This window comes from Electrona antarctica (genome assembly GCF_951216825.1).
Source record: "Electrona antarctica genome assembly, chromosome: 21".
NCBI classification, from domain to species: Eukaryota; Metazoa; Chordata; class Actinopteri; order Myctophiformes; family Myctophidae; genus Electrona; species Electrona antarctica.
In genome coordinates, this window is record NC_136802.1 from 37,368,348 (window position 1) to 37,395,635 (window position 27,288).

At 42.2% G+C, this 27,288-nt stretch overlaps 3 protein-coding genes across 4 annotated transcripts in view; all 3 read left to right on the forward strand.

Annotated features, from left to right (window-relative positions):
- Positions 1-432: 432 nt before the first annotated feature.
- The window catches only part of LOC306914202 (netrin receptor UNC5D-like), a 199,710-nt gene continuing 172,854 nt past the window's right edge, over positions 433-27,288 (forward strand). For both annotated transcript variants that reach the window (XR_013788669.1, XM_079491181.1), the window contains exon 1: positions 433-540. Coding sequence is in view for 1 of the 2 variants with exons in the window: in XM_079491181.1 (XP_079347307.1) it covers positions 474-540 (67 nt within the window). In the remaining variant the exon portion in view is untranslated. The remainder of the gene's footprint in view (positions 541-27,288) is intronic.
- Positions 13,805-20,831, forward strand: LOC306913766 (MAM domain-containing protein 2-like; the record flags this gene model as incomplete). Its single annotated transcript, XM_079490579.1, has 5 exons — positions 13,805-13,851; positions 16,068-16,102; positions 19,775-19,921; positions 20,512-20,777; positions 20,817-20,831. The coding sequence occupies 5 exons, from the start codon at positions 13,805-13,807 to the stop codon at positions 20,829-20,831; spliced, it is 510 nt and encodes a 169-aa protein (XP_079346705.1).
- Positions 24,290-27,288, forward strand: part of LOC306913767 (IgGFc-binding protein-like) — a gene marked incomplete at both ends in the record, with an annotated part of 55,209 nt that continues 52,210 nt past the window's right edge. Inside the window, 3 exons of the mRNA XM_079490580.1 lie at positions 24,290-24,440; positions 26,249-26,346; positions 27,150-27,228. Of these exons, the coding sequence (XP_079346706.1) occupies positions 24,290-24,440; positions 26,249-26,346; positions 27,150-27,228 (328 nt within the window). The remainder of the gene's footprint in view (positions 24,441-26,248; positions 26,347-27,149; positions 27,229-27,288) is intronic.

Consider the following 27,288-nt stretch of genomic DNA (forward strand, 5'->3'; position numbering starts at 1 on the left):
CATGAACATGTGGGCTGGCTGTGTGTGTGTGTGTGTGTGTGTGTGTGTGTGACTGTGTGTATTATCATGATTATTGGGCCGGCTGGAAAGTGACGCAGCTATCAGGGTGGGAAGTGGGAACACAGAAAGAAAGCACACTTTTTTGAGGGGTGAGAGAGAATATAAAAGAGGCTGTCCCGGGCTGGGGTGACCGCACAACACTAACGTTTTTATTGAGGGGGGGCCGGGCGTCCCATTATAAGTATAACGCCACTCTCATCTATAGCCCGATATATACATGCACAACAAAACCCCGCACATCTCAGACAGGCAGTGAGTGCGACCGTGCATGTCTGTCTGCGTGGAGCAACGACCGGACTCACCGACCCTGCAACGGCCGACGCAAAGTGACGTATTATCACGCCGAGAAGAAGTGAAAGCTTCTACCAACTTTTTTCTTTGTTCTGCTATACTTTTTAAATTGTTCTCACTGCATGCAGTCTCCGCTTGGAGCAGAAGGAACAACTAGAGCCTGGAAGCAGTCCTACAACCCTTGTGCAGGTAAACTATATGGCATGTTTTTTACGGGAATATATTGAACCTAATATATAACTTCTACTGTAACCTATAATATTAATCATAAACCACCGCTAAGTATGTAGCCTAATCCTGGTTCTTTGACGGCGCCAATGGTCCACATGTGTGTTGGTAATTCATATGTTTTATTTCATTTTTGCCTTATTAGTGCATTTATGTATAATGTTGATGACCTGCTTTCCATGCTTAGCTATAGCTGTTTTGCAGTTGGTAAAGAGCGCCCCCTAAAGTTTAGTTTAATGTTTATTATTAATTGGTGTGTTTTATGCAACTGAGAAAGAGGAAAGACGGACGCTAGTTTGACACGTTGGAACACAACATTTTGACCGTAACTTTTGGGTGATTTTTCCTGTTACTGGAACCCGTGCTGTATGACTATCAGACAGGAAAGATAACAGAAGACATTTTGTGTTTGTGCAAGGAATTAAGGAAAGGACTATATAGCCTACTTCTTTTTTTGTCTCGTATGCATTTTCTGTACTGCCGCTTTTCTTCACTAAAACTCCATGTATCATCTGCGCTGCCTGGAGTCTGTCTGTGAGTACTGTGGTCCGGTTTATGCCTTGGATGTGCAAACACTATGTGCCTACCTGTAGTTACGTGTCACTAAACCCTGCTTCAAACTGGTGAACGTGGCTTTGGAAAAAGGTGGAAATATTATTATTTTTGGAAAACAAATGCCACTACATGTAGTATGGGGGACAGTACAGTATGTTTGTGTGGCACAGAGTGAGCTTGTAATGCGGGCAGTGGAGCCACCCTTCATTGATTAAAAAGGGAACATTCCCTGACGGTGACGGAGACGCGACGCTGACGTGCCCGGTGGAGCCCCGTAGCCTACGTGCTGCTCCTCGTCGCGTCTGTCAGTCCCAGCTCCATGACTGGGAGACGGGACTGTGGATAGTCTGGAGTTAAATCCATATAAAAGTACCCCACACGTGAAAAGTATCGCGACTGTGACCGCAAGTTAGAAACTTTTGTTGCTATAACGAGGCACAGCTGTTTACAATGCGATGCAAAATTAACAGCGGGGGTTTTGCTTTTGGTCTGGTTGAATTGCAATTTGCACAGGTTTCTCAAGCCCTTTTTTTGGAGTGGAACGTACGACAAGAGCAACACTTTTGTGAAATGTAAATGGAAGGCAGTTACTACTAGATATTACTCCACTGGAGTAAACATCCTAACAAGGGGTCTGAGAAGGGAGTGCATTGCAAATTTGCAAGGGGGGCTTTGATAACGGGCACGTTCGGAAATAGCGCACTGAGCGCACTGTGCAATGCAAATAGGCCAGTGTGCTCCGCCCAATGTTAAGGCGTGTTTGTCAACACAGATATTTCATGGTGTATCGATACAGCAGCCTTTCTAGAGAAGAAAAAAAAACACCACTAGCCCGAGGTTTTCAAGACGTTTTGGCCATTATCTCTGGAACGGGAGGTCCAATTAGCTCAGTTTAAAGTGTGTTGGATACGTGACAATCAGGACATTAAGCCCGCGGGCCAGTCAGGCCCGCGGGCCGGAGTTTGAGTATCACTAGTATACTATTCAGTCTCCTTGTTATAGTCTACTATCAGTCTCCTTCAGTAAATGCATACAAGTAAATGTATGTACTTTTAGTAAAAGTGCATACATTTACTATACATTGACATGCTTGTTTAATTGCAATCAGCAGTGGACAGTACAAGTCTTTTACTGTCCACTGCTGATTGTAATTGTAAACATTCACAATTACAGTCTGTCTTACAATGTTCACTGTAAACATTTAGATTGTGTATGCATGTATGCATGCAAACTACTGTCCTATGGTCATTTGGGGAAGTCAGATCTCTGATACTGATAGTATTGGTCCAAGCCAATGCCTAATAATGTAGCTGGACTGTACTTGCATGTGATACAAAAGTGCCACTAGATGGCAATGTCACAATGTGGTCAAATACACTGAGATTGAATGCCTGAAGGTGTCTCTGTCCAGAACAATGCTGACCAGATTTGACTGAGAGCCTGCCACCGTGTAACCTCCAGCTTTTCACCAGAGGAGAAAAACTGAATTTATTTATATTTTATCCAAAATGAGTTAATGGCACAGGCAGACTCTTCACATACTAGAGCATGTCTGAAATAAATATCAGAGTAAATATGAAATAAATGCTTAAACATGTAGCTACAGTAGTTTTAATGTTGGAGTCCACAGAAGTGAACCTTTCAAGCCTGTTTTCTCAATTCGCTGTTTTCTGCAAGACATTACTCTATAATCTCTAAAAAATGGTGGGTCAAACTGAACAACAGTCAATTTGAAAGCGAAAATTAAAACAAATTCAATGTCAGTCCCTCGGTCAAATTTGGCCAAAATTATGGTTCTCAAAGTTGCGTCTGTGGACCCCCAGGGGTCATTGGGGGAGTTCTAGGGCAGTGGTTCCCAAAGTGGGGTCCGCAGACCCAGGGGGTCCACGAAATAATTCAGATTTTATTTTATTTTTTCAAAAATGTATTTGTTTTTTTGCCAGTGAATTATGGTATGTGATATGTGAGCTTACCATAATCACAGTAATCCTTATCATTCAAGGGCCTTTGGATAGAAATGAAACAGACTGCATGCAGTCACTTTCAGTTAGAGTGCTGCAGAGACTGAGGCCTCTTTTAGACGGCGACCATCTACAGATAAAACGGCAAAGTCCCGTTGCGTTCTCAGTTTTTATTGACCCTTTACGAGAACGCACACTTTATGAAAACGCTATAATATCGCTAGGTGGCGGTAACGGGCTGCCAAATAGACCAGTCACCCACGTTATGTACAAGAAGAAGAGCCAGCTCCCCCTTCACGCAGTTCCCGGCGTCATCACACTACAACACACACTACAAGTACACACTTTAACCACCACATTTCAATGACTTTACATAGCTTGCTGTGTTAGGTGTTGGACTACGAGACCATTGCCCCCATTGGCCGTGAGTTCAAAGCTCACAGCAGTCAGTTTTTCGCGATTTTTGCGGTCACTTTAATTTCTCACATATTAAAAACGCTACCAGATTAAAGTTAGGAATAAATAATACTGAGGTAAATGTGATGTTAATTAATAGGTTAATAGGGTGATTCCTTTTTGTTTAATCACCTGGGGAGGGGACTGGATTTTTATTTTCATTCACAGGGAGGGTGATGGTGGTGACAGACAGCTGCCCAGAGCATGCAGGCAGAGCGCCACGGGATATTTATATATTTTATAATACATTAGGCTACATAAACGCTGCTGCCGCGGCTGCCACCTATCACAATTAAGGCATTTTATTTACATCATGGTTTTACATTCACCATCGCTGATGAGCAGCGCTTTGTAGGCGAGGAGGGAGGCTTGTTCAGGAACTCCATTATATCATAATTATGCATCAATGTAATAATATATGCGCTGCGAGCCAACGTGAGCCATGATGTCATACATTTTGCGGATTCACCTTTTGCCTGTTTACACGGAGAAGGGATAAAACGGCGTTCTCAAAGATTTCCACTCTGGGAGGTGGTTTCACTTTGATGCGTTTTCACCTCCTGAGAACACCCTTCTCGTCTAAAAGGACCCCAGCATATGATACTTTATTTTGCCGTTTCTTATGAACACCATCCTCGTCTAAAAGCCACCTGAGTGTCTGTGACCAGCTGTCGCTGATGATGCTTAATTGATGCATCAAGGAAGGCAATTATGTTTCTGTCAAATAGGTATTCTAGTCTATTCTAAGATAGCATCTTAAATAAATGTTGTGAAAATGTGTTGTGACTTTGATTGAATAGTTGTAATAATAGTTCCAATGGGATCTAAATGTAAGGTTGCAAATATGCTTATCGGTATTGCTAGGAAAACATTATTCCCCCCAAGCCCCAAGGGGTACCTGGGCCAAAAAAGTTTGGGAACCCCTGTTCTAGGGGTCTCCAGCATGCAAAATGTAAGTAAAGTATGGCAAAACATTTGAGAATCAGAAGAAGCCTATACCTCCATATAAAGTATATTGTTTGTATTTTTACAAACAAATTGCAGTCAGCTGTAGGTGCTCTTTTAGAGCGGTTTTGAAGGAGGGTAAGGAGTCACAATAAATTCTTTATTTACGAATTCGACCCCATTTTTATGCCGAAACTGGTTTCAGTGAGATCAGGGGCGGGGCTATTTCTGGTGGTGGTGTGCCTGTGTGTCTTTTGCACTATATTGAAGTAGTCTGACAAGAAGTACATGCAACTTTCAAACTAGGAAGGGTATGGCCTGGTCATGCATAAAATCTGGTCATCCCATCTTAGTAAAATGTTAAAAGTAAAAATATTTAGGACGACCGTTGAGGCGATTCTACTAGAAACTAGAGAAACGGTTGGATGGCACTTACACCCGCCTTCTAATGAGAGCGCAAAATCTGTCTTGGAAGAGCCACCCATCGACTAATCTAATAATACGGCAACCTTCCCCGTGTTTCTACACTAGTCCGATCCAGAAAAACACAGTTTGCCGGGCCACTGCTACAGAGCTGACAATGAGGTTATATCTTCCCTTCTTCTCTGGAGTCCTGCCTCAAAGCAGACCAGAGGTAGAAAACTGTCGTTCCCTGATGTCATCGCTAGGGACACATGCATCAGTAAGCAGGAACTGGGGGTGGCAATGAAGGACCGGAAAGTCTAGCGTGGCATTGTGAAATCCATGATCTCGACCGCGGTCGAAAAATGATGATGATGACATGCGCATGGGTATCCCGGTTTTCCCTGTTTTCTTGCGTATCTTGAAGACCAGGCTCATTGCAAGTTGCCGTACTCTGTCCTCTATATACCCTGTGAGCCATCTCGCACCCTAGTACAAGTAAGACGCGCGAACGCGGGAAGCAGCTCGTATATTGCAATAACAACAATTAGAATAAATTACGTACTTTAAGGTTTTTTTTAATTTTTTTTAAGATTTCTTTTTAAGTTAATTTTTTTTTTAAAGTTTTTTTAAGTTAAGTTTTTTTTGTAAGTTTTTTCTTTTTAAGATTTTTTTTTAAGTTACGTTTTTTTAAGTTTTTTCTTTAAGTTTACAGACAGACAGACAGACAGACATGATCTGCTGGGTCTCATAGTAAATGCTCACTGCGTTCGCAATAATGAGCAGGGGTGAGGTGAGTTCTGGGTGTCCAGTTTGTTTTGAGAGGTCTTCAGGTTTTTTCTTTTTTCTTTTTTTTTTAGCATGGTGGGTGCAGAAATGACATTGGATGAGTGCTCCTGCTAGTGTCAGTGTGTTCCTACTGAACACATAGGAGATCCTGAATAGGATTGTTCTTTGACTTTTCTGATTACTTTGTCATTTTTTCACTTGAGAATTGTTTTTAGAATCGGCCTCAAGTCTTAAAAGTGTTCTTGGACTCTAGGTGCCACCGCACAGGGCAATACCTTTTTATGAGCATTGTGAGATAACTGCTATCAGTGTGGCTGCATGGGTGGGGCATATACTGTCTAGTGATTTCCTTCATGTGTGCTGTCATGGAAAACGGAAACCATCCATAACACTCCCCTGTAATGACTTGAGCAGTGGTCCCAAACCTATGGCCCTCTGTTGGGCTGTGAGGATATTGCAAGTGGACCCCAAATAGGCCTAGGCCTACTTGACAAAACACTAAGATTTTAACCCATTTAGGCCTGACCTCAAAATTAAAAAAAAATCTTCTAAATCCTCCAGTTTTCTGAAATAAATATTTTCACGATTTTTCAAAAATAACAGACCTACAAGCTATGAGCTTGTAGATCTGCTATTTTTCAATAGCTAAATTATAACATAATGTTTAAAACACCAAAAGGGGTTCTCGCCCAAAATGGGTTAATGCTAATGTAATGTTACTATTTAGAAGAGAGAAACAAATGCAAAAACACTAAAGTCATTGTATTTTTTCTAAACTTTGAAACTTGAGTCTTGATCCAAGCCACAACACAATTGATTGATTGGTCATTAAAATAAACATGCTTCGGCCTGGACAGCTGGCATAGCGGTCCGGGCACTTAGGCCACAATGTAGCCTGACAGTGTGTCGCAGGTTCGAGTCCTGATTGTGACGGCTTTGCTGCATGTCACTCACCATCTCTCTGATGACAGGAGATAGAGAGAGTCTCTCTATCTCCTGTCATCCTACTGGCCTATCAATAGAGGGGGGAGGGTGAGCTCCAACTTATTACACTATTTCACTTATTACACTTTAAAGGAGCATTCAGTGATTTGGGTGATTTGGAAAACCACCCAGTCCGCCCGGTAACAAAATGTGCACATGCACGCTCTACAGTGGGGGGAAGTGCAACAGGCCAACAGCATGTGCACCAAGGCCCGCCCCCACTCGATCATGATTGGAGGAAGGCCCCTCTCATCCTGATTGGATGAAGGCTTTGCCACCCGCCACCAAAACTGAAACTAGGGTTTTTTGACCCCAGGGGCTCACTGGGGACAGGGAGGAACTCCTTATATGGTCAGCACACTCTATAGTAGAGAGAATTATCCAGGAAAAAAAGAAAAAATAAGTGATATTTGAATTAAGTCAAATCACTGAATATACCTTTAAGAGTTATTACACTATTGTGATTGCATACATCTTTCAAAACGGCAACCATTTTTTTCAAAACGGTATACCATTTTTTTGTAATGTGTTATGCCACATACCACTTTTGGAGCTCGCTCCTTATGGAATAAAGTAGGGATGCACCGAAAGGGAAATTCTTGGCCGAAACCGAATACCGAATATAGGAAACAGTTGGCCGAATACCGAATATCCGAATATGATTAATATGATCTTTTTTCCTACCATTGCTGTCATGGCCGTACCTTAAAGCTACCTGATGTATGGCAAAATAAATGGTTATGGCAAAACTTAACTTAAATAATAATCACTGTTATGGGTCCATAAAACATTTATTCAGCTCTTTTGAATGCATTAATTGCATACACTATTTGGTGATATAGTTTCTGCCTTTTCAGGCCGAAACCGTATAGGCCGAAAATGCATTTTTAGCCATTTTCTGCCGAATATTTTCTGCGGCCGAATATTCGGTGCATCACTAGAATAAAGGCATAAAAAGCTCCAAATCTTTAAGAAAAAAAAAATAACTAGACAAGCTTGCACACTGCCACCCATGAACGCGACAGCCGGAGATGGGTTAGGATTAGGGTTGACTTTACTTGAGTATTTCCATTTGTTAGCCTATATACTTTGTACTTTTACTCGAGTACAGTTGTCAGAGGCAAATATTGTACTTTTTACTTTTACTGCATATTTAGATCATTACAACACATACATTAACCAAATGGCCTATATTATATTATATTAAGTAAAAAAGAGTGTGCCGCTGGGCCCAGGTTAACCCATTTAGACCTGAAAAATGGCTTCTAAATCATAATAGTTTTCTGAAAAACCTAAGTTTCTATGTCAGTGGTACTCAACCTTTTTCATGTCAAGGACCCCCATCTGAAAATATGTTGTTCCAGAGACCTCCCAGAAGCAAAGATTTGACTTAAACACGCTCGCTCTGAAAGAATATGTTCAAAGATTTGCGATACATTTTCACGATTATTCAAAAATAGCAGACCTACAAGCTCGTAGCGCGCCACCGAGTGGCGCGCTATGAGCTTGTAGATCTGCTATTTTTATATACTACTTTTTATATACTATCATAGGAGCCAGCCAACGCTCGAGGGGTACTACCCGTCAGTCTTCCGGGTCCTTCAAAACACCACTGAGCAACTTCCATTGAAATGAATAGCGGGGGGCGGGGCTGTCGCTCCTCATCCGCTCTCTATATCCATATTATCTATTATGGTCGTGCCTGTTGGGCTACTGAACGTCCCCTTCCGTTACATACCCGGAAGCTTTGCATGCTTTTGCTTTGCAAGGAATCTTGGGAATGCTTGCCTCCAATGTTGCCTTCCCTCGAGATACAGACAGACGCCCCAGAGCCAGAAGAGGCATCTACCTTTATAGAGCGTCGCAGTCCCGCCCCCTTTCATGACGACGCCAGGCCCAGGAAATAGTTCCCAATGCATTTTTGCCATAGACATTACAAAACATAATTATTTAAAGACCGTTGTACAAATCATGACAACAAACATAATATTTTGGACCAAACAAATAATTACAGAGAAGAAAAACTACAAACTAGAAAAAGTGCCCTTCTGGGCACAGGTCTCCACCAGGAGGATAGGACTGTGTGAGATGTTTGGCAACATGTTTAGGAGTAATATAAACATGTTTGCCTTTGATGGCAATTGGATGATTTGAGGCATTTTGTTCCAAAAATGTGTTTTGCAAAAATCAACCTGTTGGTGGCGCTATAACAGGCCAATGTGAAAAGGGTGGGATATATTCCTCAGCCTAGTAAGAAAATGTGTGAAAGATTTCACGTAAATTGCATGCTGCGTTCATGATTTGAGGCTTTTGTTCAAAACGGGGCAATCTTGCAAACTGTGAAAGCCAATTATAGGCAATTAGGATGGAATATGAAATATCAGACAGATCCGACTTGAGCACATGACCATAGAGATACTGTGTAACGATTTGTGAGATTTTTGGACAGAATCTGGAGGAGTAATATCAAAAAATGTGTTTTACAAAAGTCGGCCTCCTGGTGGCGCTATAAAAGGCAGATGCGGAAAATGCAGGTCAAAGGTTTGTCCTTGGCCTCTAGGGAGTGTGCATGCAACGTTTCACGCAGATCGGTGCAGTTTTAGGTAAAACATGTGAAAAGCTGCCTCATGGTGGCGCTATAACAGGCCGTTCTGGAAAATGTGGGGCAGAGGTTCATCGTTGGCATCCAGGGAGTGTGTGTGCAAAGTTTGGCATCGACCGGGTTAACGGTGCCAGAGATTAGCTGGTAACGGACGGACGGAAGGAAGGACGGACGGACGGACACACACACACACGGACGGACGGACACACACACGGACGGAGTGCAAAACATACTCTCTCCCCATGCCTTCGGCCTGGTGGAGACAAAAATGTGTTGTAACCTGCCGTTTTCTTCTTCTTTCTAATTATTTGTTCAGCCCGAAAAATTGTGTTTGTTGTCATGATTTGTCACGACAAGAGTTGGCTTTGTGTCATGCTTACATACAACATGTGAAGACATTGATGGCGGGATTAATAAGCCTAAAATGTCGAGTCATTTGAGAATGCGTGTGGTGTGCTGTGAGACATGAGGTCAAAGCGGACTCAAACTCCATGGCCAGTATACTTCTTCCATGCACCACTGGGTGGGATATACAGTGTATGGTGATTTCCTGCACGTGTCAATATGTAAAACTGAACGACAGCAGCGCTCCCTTCCTTTTATGATCTCATTGTTGTATTTGTTGATTGTGGTTACGGGATCATGGCAACGTCTTCACTGGTCAATGAGGAGTGGATCCCTGCACGTGCGTGCGCGTGTGTGTGTGTGTGTGAGATTTCAATTAAAGGGGCATTCCACCCATTTTCAACATTTTGCTATGTCATTAATATACCTTAGAACTGTTGTGTGGAAATAATAAAAAGTCCCCCCGATTCTGTGTTTCCTAGAACTAGAGGTCTGAAAAAAATCATTAACATGGTGAAACACATCTTGATGATGTCATCAAGATGCGTTTCACCATGTTAATGGTGAAACGCATCTAGGAAACACAGAATGGGGGGACTTTTTTATTATTTCCACACAACAGTTCTAAGGTATATTAATGACATAGCAAAATGTTGAAAATGGGTGGTTTTCCCCTTTAATGTCTGCTAAATGCTTGAATTGTAATTGTGCAATGATGTTTGCCGTACATTGAATCAATAATTCAAGTTAGGTAACGTTTTAATGACGTTGTATTCGGAGACAGAGTGACAGAATGTCTGCCTATTATGCCAGTGACATGCCCAGAATATAGGGTAGGGTTCATGTGGTTATGGACCTTTATTATCTGTGGTGATGTGACATGAAACTGAATCTGACTCATCGTCTTGATTACTCCCAACTAGGATGTCACGATCCCATTCCGATCATTTGATTTTAAGCATCTGCCAATACCCATTCTTTCCCGATCCGCTATTTATATTTTATAGAACACGTACTGTATATGCCATATCACAATAGTACGATATCCCAAATCACAGACAATTTCCAGTCTAATATCATGATTATGGATATAACATTGATACTAGGGATTTCCCAATCACGTTTTTTGGCATCCGATTCCGCTCATTTTAAAATGACGTGATCGGCCCTGATTTCCGATCACCCGATCCGATCGGGACAACCCTACTCCCAACCATATTAATATCAGAGGAAACCTTTGGATTCCATTAGAGAAAACGACCCTTCGTGCGTTTAGGCCCCTTCCTACCTGAAAGCCCGCCACACACACCCCCCCCATACTTCCCCATCTGCCATGAAGCAGTTTGTACGTGAAACCCCCCCCCCCCCCCCACCCCCGAGCTTGTATTGATTTGAAAAGTCTGGCCGAAAACAGTTCCTTATTAAACATGCAATGATGTAACGATGATGATGATCAATTATTATTCAAGTTGGGTAACATTTTAATGACTTTAGATTCGGAGACAGCCTGGTGCTCTGATTGTGGTGGAGAAAAACAAAACAAACAGTAAAAAAAAATTAATTGTACATGCATTTCTTAGTCTTGATTTTTGTTTGAATTGTTTCATGTTTGCCTTGGCAGTGTAAATGTGTGTTTTCTCATGACAATAAAGCCCCTTTGAATGGAATTGTGTGGGTGTGGGTGAGTGGATAGAGAACAGGGTAATCATTGTGAGTAATGAAACGGTGATATGGGAATGGTAAGGCATTTACTGGTAGGGACAGGTTTAGAGTTTCTCAACAGTAACATGTGAATGTGATGTTGGTCATCAGTGGTGTAAATGGTACAATTTTTTTACTTAAGTAAAAGTATCAATAGTAACTGCAATATAGAAATACTCCGTTACAGGTACATGTCCGGAATTCAAAATGTTCTTGAGTTAAAGTACATAAGTATTTGCATCAAAATGTACTTAATGTACCAAAAGTAAAAGTACTTGGGCATTGTATTTAGCAATTTTAAGAAGAAACAAATTAAAAAAGGGGTTTAATTACTTTTCCATTCAATATCGCTACACTTGGTCTATTGATATCAATAGACCAAGATCAATTGCTAAATACAATGCACAAGTATACTTAGTATTGATGCAAACAATTATTTGTATTGCAAAACGATTCGATACCGATTATTTGCATTGCAAAATGATACGATACGATACAATGTCAAATGATACGATATATGTTGCTTGTTGTTTACCTATCGATATACTTGGATTCTTGAAATTGAAATCGATATTTCGATGCAGTTTCGATGCAGCCCCCCTCAGGTCCACCAGGCTGACCTGCTCGCCTCAAAGTGCCTACAATGACCTGTCCTATTTCAAGACCAAGTTCTACCTACCTCTTGCTTTTAGTTGAGTTTTTAAAATCTCTGTGTTGTTGTTCATGTACTAAAGGTCTCCACACACCGGGCGCGAATCGGATGCGAATTCGGATTTTTAGCTGCGTTTCTCCATCGGTTTTCCAAAAAACACGGCCGGTGTGCAACCACCTTAACTGTTCTGCCTGATTTGCTGCCTTTTCTGTTGTTAGTGTAATGTTGTTTTATGTTCTTTGCTATGCTATTATTAAGTTTTTGCTTTTATATACTGTAATACTTTTCTCTTTTTATTGCTCTGTAAACAATTAAAAACGAATACATATTGCATGTATTCAAGGCTTCATGGGAGTGTGTAATTGATAGAAAGTAAGTAACTTTTTGGGTGAACAACGGAGAACAACGGAGGGAATGGACGCACATTGTTGGAATTCATTTCAACGTATCGTACTGTATTATTCTCCCCTCTGTATGTTATTGCTACATACATCGCATGGGTGCACCTGGGACGTATCCTCACTGATGTATATCCTATGCCAAGGTCATCGGGGTTTCGGGTCTCGCGAACATCATACCCCTCACTCAGATGACCCAGCCGGGGTGATTAACCCATTTGGGGACGGGAACCCCTTTTGGTGTTAGCATTATGTTATGCTTTAGCTATTGAAAAATAGCAGATCTACAAGCTCATAGCGCGCCACCGAGTGGCGCGCTATGAGCTTGTAGGTCTGCTATTTTTGAAAAATCGAAGAACGACTGACATAGAAACATAGCTTTTTCAGAAAACTGTCATTTTCAAACAGACATTTTTAGAATCTGATCTCAGGTCAAAATGTAGCTATACCCTGGATCAGACCCACTAGGGAAAGACCAGGGCCACACAATCTGGATGGAAGGACTCTGCTCTGTGGGTTGACTCCTCATGTCCGTGCCCCTCCTACGTCTCACCAGGTCCTCTCCTGCTCTCAACCAGGTCCAGGACCCATGTGCGTTGCACCAGACTCCCCAGCACCAGACACTTCATTCAGTAGTGGTGGATTCTTGAGCCGACAACAGACATCTGTTTGACCCTTGGATTGATATTCACGATACTGTACGTTTACAAAAGATAAGATAACATACATGTTTATGTTTATTGATCCCGGGGAGGGAATTCCATGCATGGGTATCCTAGCAACAGCCTAAATGTTGTGTTGTTTAGACAAGTTTATGTTGTTTAGACCCGTGGTTCTCAACATGTGGGTCGGGACCCCAAGGGAGGTCCCCACATGATGTTGAGGGTTCCCACAGGTGACAGTGAAGTGAACATTTATGACCATTTTACCAAGAAAGAAAGAAAGATTAATCAACAAACTATATTATAAGAAACTGGTCAAACATTGGCCAAATTGTTGAAATAATATAAGAAAGAGACATAAATTATGAAAATAGCCGATCTACTTCTATTTTCACAATATATCTAGGGATCTAGGGAACGGAGTCAAACTATAAATGTAGTGCCTCGATTCTATTCATCTGTGGAGCCGAGTCAAATATGATTATTTTGTGGGGCCCCAGTTCAAATATGATTATTTTGTCGGGCCCCAGTTCAAATATGATTATTTTGTCGGGCCCCAGTTCAAATATGATTATTTTGTCGGGCCCCAGTTCAAATATGATTATTTTGGGGGGTCGTGGCCTACAAAGGTTTAGTTCCCTATAAGACTGATGAGATTATATTTGGTAGAGAATTCTACAACTGTCTTTTTGTATTTTAGATGGAGACAGTGAAGCCTACAGTATGATCTGAATAGCCATGTTTTAACCGCACGCGGAGGCCATGTAGTCGGAATGGCGCTGAGTGGGAACGCCACCCTGTCCCCGTTTGACCTGGTGTTGTAGTCTCTCTGCGGAGCACTAAATTATTTTCTCTCTGGACTCTATTATGTGACTATTTACCGTGTTGTTGGTTGAGCGTTCGTGTTATTTACTCATTCCACACACTTGTAAGAGTCTGTACGTGTTAACCCATTAAGACCTGAGGCCGATTCTACAAATGACCTCTGTAGTTCATTTTTTTTGTAATTCCAAAATACAAATACAAAACGTTTTTTTTTGCAAAAAACACACTTTCAAGATTTTGTAGATGTAAAGGCGTCACTCTGTGCCATGCAATATCCAACGCTAAAATCTACATTCGCAATTTTAGAATGAAACACATAGGAGAGGTCAGAGTAGGAGTCCAGATCCAAACCGAAATGAATAATAACACACTATAGGCTGAATATGAATGAAGATGAAATGCAGAGATGCTGGTCTTAGATATTATCGGCACTGCATCTGTCTGTAGGTGTGTCCTTGGCTCGTAATCAATAAACTTTAATATTTTACAGCACAAAGCTGGCACTGATTTGAAACATAGAGTACAGTCTGAACGTGATCCCACCCCACCCCACCTAGGAAACCTTCACACACATGCACGCGCAAGCAGTGTGACCACTCTCACACACACACAGGCACGCACGCACGCACGCACAGACACACACACACACCCTATCACATATCAGTTACTCATTATACGTGTTTTGCAATGTGCAAAGTAATGCACCAGCAATCCCATGTATGCGAGTGAGACGATGATGGCTTCTTCAATACAACACCACCCATCCACCCACCCACCCACACACACCCCACAACACCCACCCCTCCCTCCTCCTACCCCCTCCCACCTGTATACCCATCCTTCCGTACCTGTCTGTATAAAAGACCTGCACTCCCTGTCCACTGTCCTTATTGCCTTGCTAACTATGTTAGCCATGCATACGTTAAGATTTTTGTGTATCCTGTTATGGATAAAGGGGTGTACAGCAGCAGCAGAGCAACAGACACGGCATGCAGGGTGAGTGCACTGAGAACATTATTCAGGTCAGGTGTGATGCTATAGGTTCATTGTTCACACCTGGTATCCTATCATTTATTGTACAGATTATTATTATAATTTTTTTAAATGTTTTTTTGTGGCTTTCGCCTTTATTTTATATTTTTTTTATGGAGGGACAGACAGTAGGCTGACAGGAAATGGGGAGAGAAATGGGGGGGTGACATGCAGTAAAGGCCGTCGGGATCGGACCCGCGGCACACTGCCAGACTGGATTACCAGCCAAGGTGCCTGGACCGCTGAGCCACGGCCCAGGCCAGGTGTAGCCTACTTATATAGGTCTAAATACTATACGTGAGGAAAAACGTAACGGATGCGCCCGTTCTTATGGCATGGGAGGCCGTGGCCGGGTCAGGGCCGAGTCGATCCCTTTGAGGCCGGACCCCCAGGCTCTCCTGGAAGTTCCGGCTACCCAGCTTGTCACCATGGGTGACCGGGCTTTCTCGGCCCGTGCACCTAAGCTGTGGAATGCCTTACCAGAGGCCCTATAAGACACATCACCCTACTGAGTTCTTTTAAATCACAGCTAAAAACCCACTTGTTCACGATTGCTTTTACTTGAATTATTGATCGTTTTATTTTGTGTTCACCTGTTTACTTGTGTTAAAATGTGTTTATTTGTGTTGTTTTATTCTACTGCACTGCATTTTATCCTGTATTGGAAAGCACTTTGTAACATTGTTTTAAAAAGTGCTTTATAAATAAAGTGTATTATTATTATTATTATAGATAGAGGGGTCTGGATAAGTAACATTGGCCTTCTAATTGTGTGTGTGTGTGTGTGTGTGTGTGTGTGTGTGTGTGTGTGTGTGTGTGTGTGTGTGTGTGTGTGTGTGTGTGTGTGTGTGTGTGTGTGTGTGTGTGTGTGTGTGTGTGTGTGTGTGTGTGTGTGTGTGTGTGTGTTTTTATACTATTATGGTATTTGTTATTTATTTTGGTGTTGGTTTTATGTGGTTTCATATTTGTATATTTTAGGGAATTGCCAGCAGACTTATTTATTTATAATATCGTTAATGAAAGTTAAGTGTTACAATAACTCAAATATATATAAATACTATAAATTAATAGAATATATCATGAGCTAGTGTGGCTTTGGATTCTGTATTTCACTGCAAATATATTTAAAAAAAAAAATCTTTCTTTCTTTCTTTTCTTTCTTTCTTTCTTTCTTTCCAGTTTCCACAGTCGTGTGAAAACAGAGGCGGAGGCTGGTAAGTTAACCGTTATGAAATTCATGAATAGACTTCCATATTTGATGTATTGTATTGGACCTGTTTGATGTGCATACATTTGACCTAATGTATGCTTTGGGTCCAATGTACACACACACACACGCACACGCGCGCGCACATACTGTATGTGTATCTTGAACGTGATTCATCACCTTTAACCTGACAGTATGACTGAGATGAAGAGTGCGTGAGACAACGCATGCTCAGCACCTGACCCATGTTTCTCTGCCCACACCCTTCGGTGTCACAACCCTGCCCTTGGGCTTGTCCTGGACTCTACCTCTAACTTTATCATTCTTTATCTCCTGCTTATTCAGTACCCAAGTCCTAAGAACAAAACCTTTTAACAAGTGTGTAAAAAGTGTGAAGGGAACACTTTCTCTCTCGCCCACAGACACATTGTACATTGTAGTGCTTGGGTGTGTCCCCGATTAGCTATAGAGTCCCCTTTCATGACAACGCCAGGCCCAGGAAATGAATCCCAATGCATTTTCCCCATAGACATTTCAAAACGTATTTATTTAAAGACCTTTTAAGCGTCGTACGAAGCCAACTCTTGTCGTGACAAATCATGACAACACACACAATATTTTGGACCAAACAAATAATTACAAAGAAGAAAAACAACAACAAAAAGTGTTGTAACCTGCCGTTTTTTTCTACTTTCTAATTCTTTGTTTGGCCCGAAAAATTGTGTTTGTTGTCATGATTTGTCACCACAAGAGTTGTCTTTGTCCGCGGCGTAAACGTCTTTAAATAAATACTTTCTGAAAAGTCTATGAGGAAAATGAACAGGGATTTATTTTCCGGGTCTCTCGAGGGGGCGGGACTGCGACGTCCCTAATAGGCGGCCCGTGGGCCATTTGCGGCCCGCGGAGCGCCCCCGTGTGGCCCCTGGAAGAATAATAAAAACATTTTTTTATTTTGGGGGGTCCCAGAATGGCATTAAATGGGGGTCAGTAGCCTATGCATGTTAAACTGGGCATCCTTTTCAAATGGGGTCTTGCCCTGAAAATGAATTTTCAGGGCAAGACCTCGACCTCGTGCGTGCGGACTCGGCCCCCAGCCTGGTACCCTAGTCAAAATATGGCCCTTGAGGAAAGTTAATTGGGGAACCCAGTCTATAGGAACCAGGCCATTTTGTTATGTATTTAATGATACATATTTACCAATATGAATATGAAAAGCCCAATACCATAATGTCAGAGGAGGGCAGCGTCTTAAAGCTGCTTTTAGAAACTAAGTAATTAAAACAGGACTCTCCAAATACCATTTCGGCGTGTAGAGCCGTAAATTATTAAGATTAAGAGAACCTTTTTAATTATAAACTCGTAAATCGTCGGGACTCTGGAGGAGTCCCGATGAGGAGAATTTGTAAGAATGTAATAGAGTAAAAGTACTCAAGTCAGAAGGACTGTAAAACCTTATTAAACCAAGTGAATATTAACTATCTTTAATGTTATAATGTTAAACTTATAAAACTGTAATCCTATATTATTAAACCTTTTAAGGATAAATACTTTAGAGGGAAAATTATAAATACTTAAAGGAGTAAAAGTAAAAGTATCACCTTACAGCAGGAAAAACCAAGAAAGAACCAAGACCCGACACAAATAAAAGAATCCACAAGCAGTCAGCGTAGTCTTTTCAAAGGATTATAATGACTATTATTTGGGGAGCAGAACAGAACATCCAAATACCAGCATCGTAAAAAGTTCTCCCACTGATGGATCATCAGTGGACTCATTATATACAATATGAAATCAAACAATCTCATGACATGGGAAGTACTCCAATTGAGTTCAGAGATTCACAAATAGTGAATAATGGCGACACCTATTGCCGGGAGGCCTACTTGGCCTATTACAATTGACGGCCGTGCCGACTAATATAACGTTATTAAGACGTAAATAGGAGAGCGAGGGAGACATGAAGTCTATAGCTAGAAGGTCAGAAAAACATGTTTTCCAACAGATACGCTGGGTGTTTTGGCAAACAGGAGAAAACAATACTTTATCTTCACGCCAGCTGGGAAGAAGTGAGAACCGAACCGAAATCAGTGGGACAGTGTGACCGGAGGCCCATGAAAAATACATGGGCATGGGGCATAAGTAACGATTCATAATTATTGCAGGGCACATGTAAACAAATACACAAACAACAAATCTACAATATTATCCATCACGTACCATTCGGCCTCTAGTAGCTCCAATTGGGATGGCGTATCTTTATAAATTAACCATCTTTGCTCGTGTTCCCAGTTTGAGAAATGTTTATGCCAATGGAAAAGAGAACTACAGTCTATATGACTGTTGTGCACAGTGGTGTAAAGTAACTGTGTACATTTACTTAAGTACTGTACTCAAGTAAACTTTTGAGGTATTTGTACTTTACTTAAAGGAGCATTCAGTGATTTGGGTGATTTGGAAAACCACCCAGTCCGCCCCGGTAACAAAATGTGCACATGCACGCTCTACAGCGGGGGGGAAGTGCAACAGGCCAACAGCATGTGCACCAAGGCCCGCCCCCAGTCGATCATGATTGGAGGAAGGCCCCTCTCATCCTGATTGGATGAAGGCTTTGCCACCCGCCACCAAAACTGAAACTAGGGTTTTTTGACCCCAGGGGCTCACTGGGGACAGGGAGGAACTCCTTATATGGTCAGCACACTCTATAGTAGGGAGGATTATCCAGAAAAAAATAAAAAATAAGTGATATTTGAATTAAGTAAAATCACTGAATATACCTTTAAGTATTTTCAATTTCCAATACTTTTACTTCAGTACTTCACTATACATCTCAGAGGCAAATATTGTGCTTTTACTCCGCTACATTTATTTGAAAACTTTAGTTACTAGTTACTTTGTAGATTGTTATTATTATTACAAAACATAAATTAACCACTTCATCTATATTTCAGTATTGATACTTTGAAACTTAAAAAAAAATATGAGTACTTTTTCCACCACTTGTGCGTAACGTTATTGTCTGTGGTTGGTAAGGCGGGCAGGGGGGTTGGTCAGGGCACATGGTCAGCAGGGAGCTTCACTGGGACGAATACGGTGCGTTCACACGGGCAGATGCAAAGATTCAGTCTACCATTCATTGTCAATGTAAGCCAGCGACATGCAGATGCAAAGATGCATCCGACGTTTGTATAGCTGCTGCGAAAGATACAAAGCTACAAATACATGTAAGATGAACTGCGGCTTCAACTTCACATACAAAGATACAAAGCGACACGTGTGCTGTGAATCTTTGTATCTTTGCATCTTTGTATATGTCAGTGTGAACGCAGCAATATAGTGGTTGGTCAAACATGACTAGGTTCCTTAACCCATTTTGGGGCGGGAACCCCTTTTGGTGTTAGCGTTATGTTATGCTTTAGCTATTGAAAAATAGCAGATCTACAAGCTCGTAGCGCGCCACTCGGTGGCGCGCTACGAGCTTGTACGTCTGCTATTTTTTGAAAAATCGAAGAATGACGGACATAGAAACATAGCTTTTTCAGAAAACTGTCAGGATGTAGAAGACATTTTTTAAATTTCGACGTCAGGCCTAAATGGGTTCATTCTCTTTCTCTCTCTCTCTCTCTCTCTCTCTCTCTCTCTCTCTCTCTCTCTCTCTCTCTCTCTCTCTCTCTCCACACAGCAGTCCTGACGTCCTGTGACTTCAACGAGGACAGCGCTCCTTTCTGCAGCTTCACCCAGGACCCGGGCGACAACAACGACTGGACCAGACATCGAGGTCCCACCCCGACGGACGGCACGGGACCCAGCGGAGACTATCCTGACGGGGGTCAGTGTTACTGTTGACGGCTTCTGTTTGTGTTCAGTTGGTCTTAACCCATTTTGGGGCGGGAACCCCTTTTGGTGTTAGCATTATGTTATGCTTTAGCTATTGAAAAATAGCAGATCTACAAGCTCATAGCGCGCCACCGAGTGGCGCGCTACGAGCTTGTAGGTCTGCCATTTTTGAAAAATCGTGAAAATGTGCCTCAAATATTTGAATATATATTGTTACGGAGTGAACATTTTAACTTAACTTAAGCTTCTGGGGAGGTCCCTGGAACAACATATTTTCAGATGGGGCGGAGGCATATTACATAACATTTTTGGGGTCCTTGAGCACCACTGATACAGAAACATAAGGTTTTCCAGAAAACTGTCATGATTTAGAAGACATTTTTTAAATTTCTACGTCAGGCCAAAATGGCTTAAAGGAGTAGTTCACCCAAAAATGCCGTATCTGGTAGGAGACTCGGTAGGAGACTCCGCTGGGCATCACATCATTGGCTCAGGAATGCAACAAAACAATACAAAATCTCCATGAATTCAAGGCTTCATCTCTCTCTCTCTCTCTCTCTCTCTCTCTCTCTCTCTCTCCAGAGGGCTACTACATCTACCATGAGGCTGACAACGTGGCCGACGGGCAGAGGGCTCGTCTGCTTAGCCCCGCCCTCTCCTCGTCGGTCACAAACATGTGCGTCCGGTTCCGCTACTACATGTACGGTTCTGACGGCAGCAACCAGCTTAAAGTTCTGGCGAAGAGGCCCGGCTCTGAGGAGGACGTGTGGACCAAGACAGGGTTCCAGAGTCGGACCTGGCTGGCAGGCGCCGTCACCGTTTCAAAACCGGCTGGACAGACCATCAATGTAAGTCTTTTTTGTTAATCTTTATCCTGTGTACTGTAGGGCATTCACTTCTAGTCATTTTTTACTAGTTGACTAGTTGCCTAGTTTACTAGTCGACTAGTCGACTAGTTGTTTAACTACCTATTATGTAAAAAATAAAATAAATTAAAAAAATTAACTTTTGGGAAATAAATATTTGTACATTGAAAAACTGTGTACATGGTGACTATAACTATAATCTACCTGATCTTGAGGCCTACAAAATCGGGGGGAAAATAAAAAATAAACTAGTATCAACTAGTCAACTAGTACCAACAAGGTCGACTAGTGGATTTACTAGTCGACTAGTAAACTAGTCGACTAGTTGCTTAATGCCCTAGTGTACTGTATAGGTAGTTCTGTATTGTATATCGTAACAAAAGAGTTGAGTCCTTGTTGTCTAGGCCTATAGCTATAGCACTCGTTTGGAACATAGCATTAATTCAACAGCAACCAATGGGCACGGAGGAGGGACAGCTAGGACCACAAAAGGCGCATAATAATATAATAATAATAAACTTTATTTATAAAGTTTACAAAGTGCTTTACAGTGTCAAAGGATAAACAACACTCAAATAAATGCATAAAAATAGACAATACTAGAACCGAAGCATATACAGTACATACATGGACATGAAAAAATGAGCAACATGATGAAACTAAGGAAAGGCTTTAGTGTACAAATATGTTTTCAAATGCGATTTGAACGTCGACACCGAGTTAGCTAGCCTTAGAGCGAGAGGTAGGTCATTCCAGAGTCTGGGTGCCCAGGGCAGCAAAAGCCCGGTTGCCCATAGTGACTAGGCGAGTCGAGGGAACTTCCAGGAGGGCCAGACCTGAGGATCTCAGGGTGCGTGCTGGCCTGTAAGGTTTCAACATATCTGAGATATAGCTATAGGAGCCAGGCCCCGCAGGGCTTTAAAAGTAATCAATAAAATGTTGGCATGGCTTGGTTGGTTCGCTTGGCTCCATGCTGGTACACTGGGTTCAACACGAACATTTTCTGTTCAGAGCTGGAGAGACGGGGGTTTGTTTTGACCAAAAAGATCACTAACAGCACCTTTAACCATCATAATCATAACCATATCTAATAAAACGTTAACCATTGAATAATCCCTTACACGGACGGAGCTGTCATGCTTGACCAAAAATGCCCCCTGCTGAGGTGTTTCTCTCACTATTGTATACATGCATAGATATTGTTCCCTCATAAATGTAGACAAACATTGGCACGCACGCACGCACGCACGCACGCACGCACGCACGCACGCACGCACGCACGCACGCACGCACGCACGCACACACACACACACGGTCATCTTTTACAAGCCAAATTAATGTTTTTTTACTGCTCATCTTATCAATTCTCGCAACATTTTTAAGACCAGTTGTAAAACAGTTAAGATGGGAGTGTCGGAACAGTGGGGCCCTCCTCGGGTTTATTACTCACACACAACTCATTTGAATCTCATTTTCTCACATGCACGGGTCAAAAGCAACACGCTGATTATGCCAACGGTTTGAAGGCGTAGCTACGACTGGGAGAGAAAGTCAGGGCAGTGCTGCCTGTCATTAACATGAAGTGTTAGTGATCTAACACCTAACCCCTTCTTATCTATGTGGGCTTTTAACAAACTGTGATTTGTATGGGTTGGCTCTGTGGGATAGGAGGCTATAGTCATCTATGAGGGGGATTCTCAACCTTTTTTTTTGTTTATAACTGGAAGTGGAATGCTATAAAATGTAAGCTGATACATTATCGTGTGTGTGTGTGTGTGTGTGTGTGTGTGTGTGTGTGTGTGTGTGTGTGTGTGTGTGTGTGTGTGTGTGTGTGTGTGTGTGTGTGTGTGTGTGTGTGTGTGTGTGTGCGCGCGCACGCGCATGCACAGGTCGTGTTTGAGGCCAAGAGAGGTTTCAGTTCTTCATGTGACACAAGCCTGGACAACATTGTCATTAGCGAAGGAGCATGTCCCTGTGAGCATATTACACACACACACGCACGCACGCACACACGCACGCACGGATAACTCTTAATAACCACGACAATCTTATCTACGGTAGATCTAAATCTTATCTAAATGCTCTCCCCAGCCTGTGTGACTGGCTGTGATTTTGACACGCAAGACCTGTGTGGGTGGACGGTCCCGCCGCCCACCAACCCTGACGTATATGGCTTCGAACCGTGGAATGGACCCACAGACACTCCGGGCACAGGACCCGACGATGACTTTACCAAACCTGGATGTGAGTGCCCTCCTCATACATGTCTTCATACCTGGTTGCACACCATGTCGGTGCGTGGCGCCCACTGCGCAAAAAGCATGGAATACGGATGTGTATATTACAGGAAACTCCCGTTAAACTTTACAACAAACATTCCGGTAAACTCCCGAATTGTACCATCACACCCGTATATTACCTGTATATGCCCGCTAAACTTGAGGTTTACAGGAAAAATACAGTGCCCATAATTGCCCGTTACAGTAACTCCTCTTTTCACACAGTATGAGTATTGAGTACAAGTATAAACTAGAAAGGTGCAATTCTGGGAGATTACAACTGTGGTTGCATGGAGGAATCCACTGGGAAATGAATCTTGAATTCTTCATGTGTTTGTGGGAAGCCATTTGCACACTTCTAATTCATGGGTTTACACTAGAGAGTTCTGTTCTTGATTAATTATGTCTTGCCATTTATATTACATATTGTGATGTCACTCTTGTCTGATTAATGTCCAATTAGAAAAGGGACAGAAAATTGACTTTTGGAGTTTTGGAGAAAAGGTTACAAAAAACGTCCATAGAATTCAATGAACAAAAATGTTTAACAAAAAAGTTCTCGGACCTGTAGAACAATAGTGCGTTGCCTAGAGCAACCACACTAATCAGAAGCATCAGAAGCTGCTCGGATACAGACACTGCGGAAGGTTTCTTCATTGATAATTTGATAGCGCTGAAAACATGAAGTACGGCCGTCATGTGAACCATGACACACCTGACATTGATTATGAATCATCCTTAGCAGTCTCAGCCCCAATCAAGACCCCCTGTACTCTAAAAGATAATACTTATAGTTGTTCAAGGTCATGTCATTTGTCCACATGATGTGACCGTTTTTAAAGTAAACACTTATTATTATCTAGAATTTGATTTGTAAAGCCAATCGTTGAAGTAGACTTTGTCATCTTTTTGAGTGGTGTAAACCACTCCTACAACTGGCTTTGTTAGTTTACGTGTCTGTTCGTACCAAAAAATGAGCATGGTTGCTATGGTCACCCAGTTCACACGGGTGTGATTTCAACGGGCTTTGTTAGTTTACGTGTCTGTTCGTACCAAAAAATGAGCATGGTTGCTATGGTCACCCAGTTCACACGGGTGTGATTTCATTACGTCAGACATTACGTCAGACCACAGTTGATCAGTCTATATAAGACCTTACACCACTCAGTTCACACGGGTGTGATTTTTTGAATTGCAGTCGGGTTCTACTTGTACATGGATTCCTACTCCGCCGTGCCTGGAGTCTCGTCCGAGATCATAAGTCCTCCCACCGCCGCCGCCACGGGCTGCCTGGACCTTTCCTTCCACTACTACATGTACGGCACCGCCACCACCATGCAGCTGAGCGTACACACCCTCACTACAGGTAAGAGAGACCCGGAATTATGAGTGCATATATAAGGCACTCGTGTATACCACCTGAACAGCGGTTTTGCCAATGTGAGACTGGTATACAAAACGAACAGGCATCTAGGATCTTGAACAGGTCTTCAAGATCCTAGATGCCTCTGTTCCTAAGTACCTGCTGGGCTACCTGCCCAGAGTGAGGGATGCTCACAGGTACTCAACCAGAGGAAGTCCATATGATCTAGTTCCCCCCAGTTTCAGGACACTCCCTCCAGCCCTGAAATCCCTAAATTTTATTGCAAGATTTAGGAAAGACCTGAAATCATGGCTCCATCTACACACTAACTGGTCATAGTTAGCTTCCGACCCTGGATAGCCCTTCTCCCATGCTCTGGACTATTCTCTCAGGGTACCTCTTGTCCTATGTATATAGCTCTCAGCCTTATATATAAGGATTATTTATTATATGTTCCATGGTTGTTTTGTTTGTACAGTATGTTTGTGTATAGTTTCATGTTACAAAGTGGACCACAATGGAAACAAGCGAAGGCTTTTTTGTGTCTAAGTCCATTTGGCGTTTTTTAAAATGATGTAATTTTCTGTAATTTTCTTAAACTGCCAATAAAGTATTCTATCTATCTATCTATAGCACATACTGGTGTGTCCCCTCACACAAGATATCAGAGTGAAATATGGACATGAGGGTATTGATTTGAGCTCACTCTTTGTGGGCACTAACAGAGAGACTTTGCGTATGCTACATGCCTGCCTGTCACTTGTGGAGCAATAGAAAGCTCCTGTTGTAAAGGGATTCTGTATTGTGTATTGTATATTTTAAATGTATTGTACCTTTTAAAGTTTTTGATTCATGGGTTTTTTATTATTGTTTGGACCCAATGTTTTATACATTTGTGTCAATAAAGTAACTAACTAACTAACTATAACACCCAGGAATCGAACCCAGGTCTCCCTCGTGGAAAGCCAACATCTTAACCAAGCCAAAGGGAATTCCCTATAGTTTGAGGGGATAAAAGTACAGGAACCAGACAGCAGTTAGGATTAGAAGAATCACTCTATGGAATCACCCCGTGCAGGAGTGCTGCATGGGCGAGGCCCCAGAGTTTATAAAGGAGTCACATGACGTCAACAAACACCTCCTCTCGTAATATTTCTGAAGGGGCTGCAAAAAAATAAAAGCACAACTTAATCTGCAAACATGATCTGGCTTTTTTATGTGTGTTTGTGTTTTGTTTAACCTCGAAAATAGGACCGTCGTTTTTAGCTTGGCCCTTAATTGGACTTGAGTAGCCCTGACCTAAATTAAAAAATTAAAAAAAAAGCTGTCAAAGGGAGCTTTGTCAAGACGTTTTGCCTTTTGAAGTTCAGTGCATGCCTTTAAATGGTATGCAGAATTATATTTTAAGGCCTTGTTTTCTATTTTTGCACAATTTAATTGGCTTTAAACACATACCTGCCTGGCACTCTTGACAATCCTGAGTGCAACTGTAGACTAAATTACTGTAGATTGTAGCACAACAAAATTACAAGGAATCAGCACTACCTGGGTCAGTGCCATGTTTTTCAATCTAAGGGAACGATTATGAGAAGAGGGACTGCTTTTTTAGTTCAGGAAAAAACAGATATATCATAAAATAACTAATTCTATCATTGTCTTAATATAATTTACTTCCTTGGGCATTTGGCACCCTGTCTCTTCCATCGCTCAACAACAGATATATATCATAAAATAATTCATTTTATCATTGTCTTAATATCATTTACTTCCCTGGGCATCTAGTCATCCCGTCTCTTCCGTCTCTCCACTAGGTGGCAGCCTCGGAGCTCCTCTCTTCACGGTCCGAGGGAACCAGGGTCAGTCATGGAAGCCTGTGGAAGTCCACTACCTTGGAACTGCTACTGTCAAGGTAATTAGTGAATCTGTGGTTATGCCACCCAGTGTAACTACCTGGAAATCGAACCCTGGTATCCTGCATGGGAAACCAAACGGCTTATTCAAAGTGGAATCTCCCCCATGACATAGAGCAGGGGTTCTCAACCCGTGGGTCGCGACCCCTCGGGGGGTCGCCAAATTATTTTAGGGGGTCGCCAAATTATTTTCCAAAAAAAAAAAAGGTTTTTTTTTTTTTTTTTTTTTCAAAAATAGCAGACCTACAAGCTCGTAGCGCGCCACTCGGTGGCGCGCTATGAGCTTGTAGATCTGCTATTTTTCAATAGCTAAATTATAACAATGCTTAAAACACCAAAAGGGGTTCCCGCCCAAAATGGTTTAAGGTTATTGTAGCAGTCAATTTATATTGGGGGTCGGGAGGGGGCGGGGCGGGGGTCCCGAGACATTGCCAAAGCATTTCCGGGGGTCCCCGGCCAAAAACGTTGAGAACCCCTGACCTAGAGAGATATTTTGCCTCATTTGTACAATTGTTCTTGGTTGAGCACCGTGTCGTGCACCAGCATACCCAATATACAAGCTGCGCTATTTTCCATATTCAGTATAACTCACCATTTAGACTGGACTAGGATTGTTCTGATACATGCCTTTGACCTCTCACAACTGGGACGTTTGATTCAGGACTAGGCTCCAATGTGTAATCCCTTTTGACAAGAGAGATATTAGGCTTCCGCTCTTCAGCATCAGCCAGGACATGTGTACAGTATGTGCATGACTCATGGATTTGTATAATATTTCTTTCCTTGATTATCTATATTCCAGTTTGTGATCGTGGGTACTTATGGAGAGACTCCGGAAACGGATATAGCCGTGGATGGCGTTTGCGTCATGGCTTGCGAAGGTAAGAATGAAGCTATTCTGCATCTGGTCAGAAATATTTACCGTGTCAAAAACATGGCCT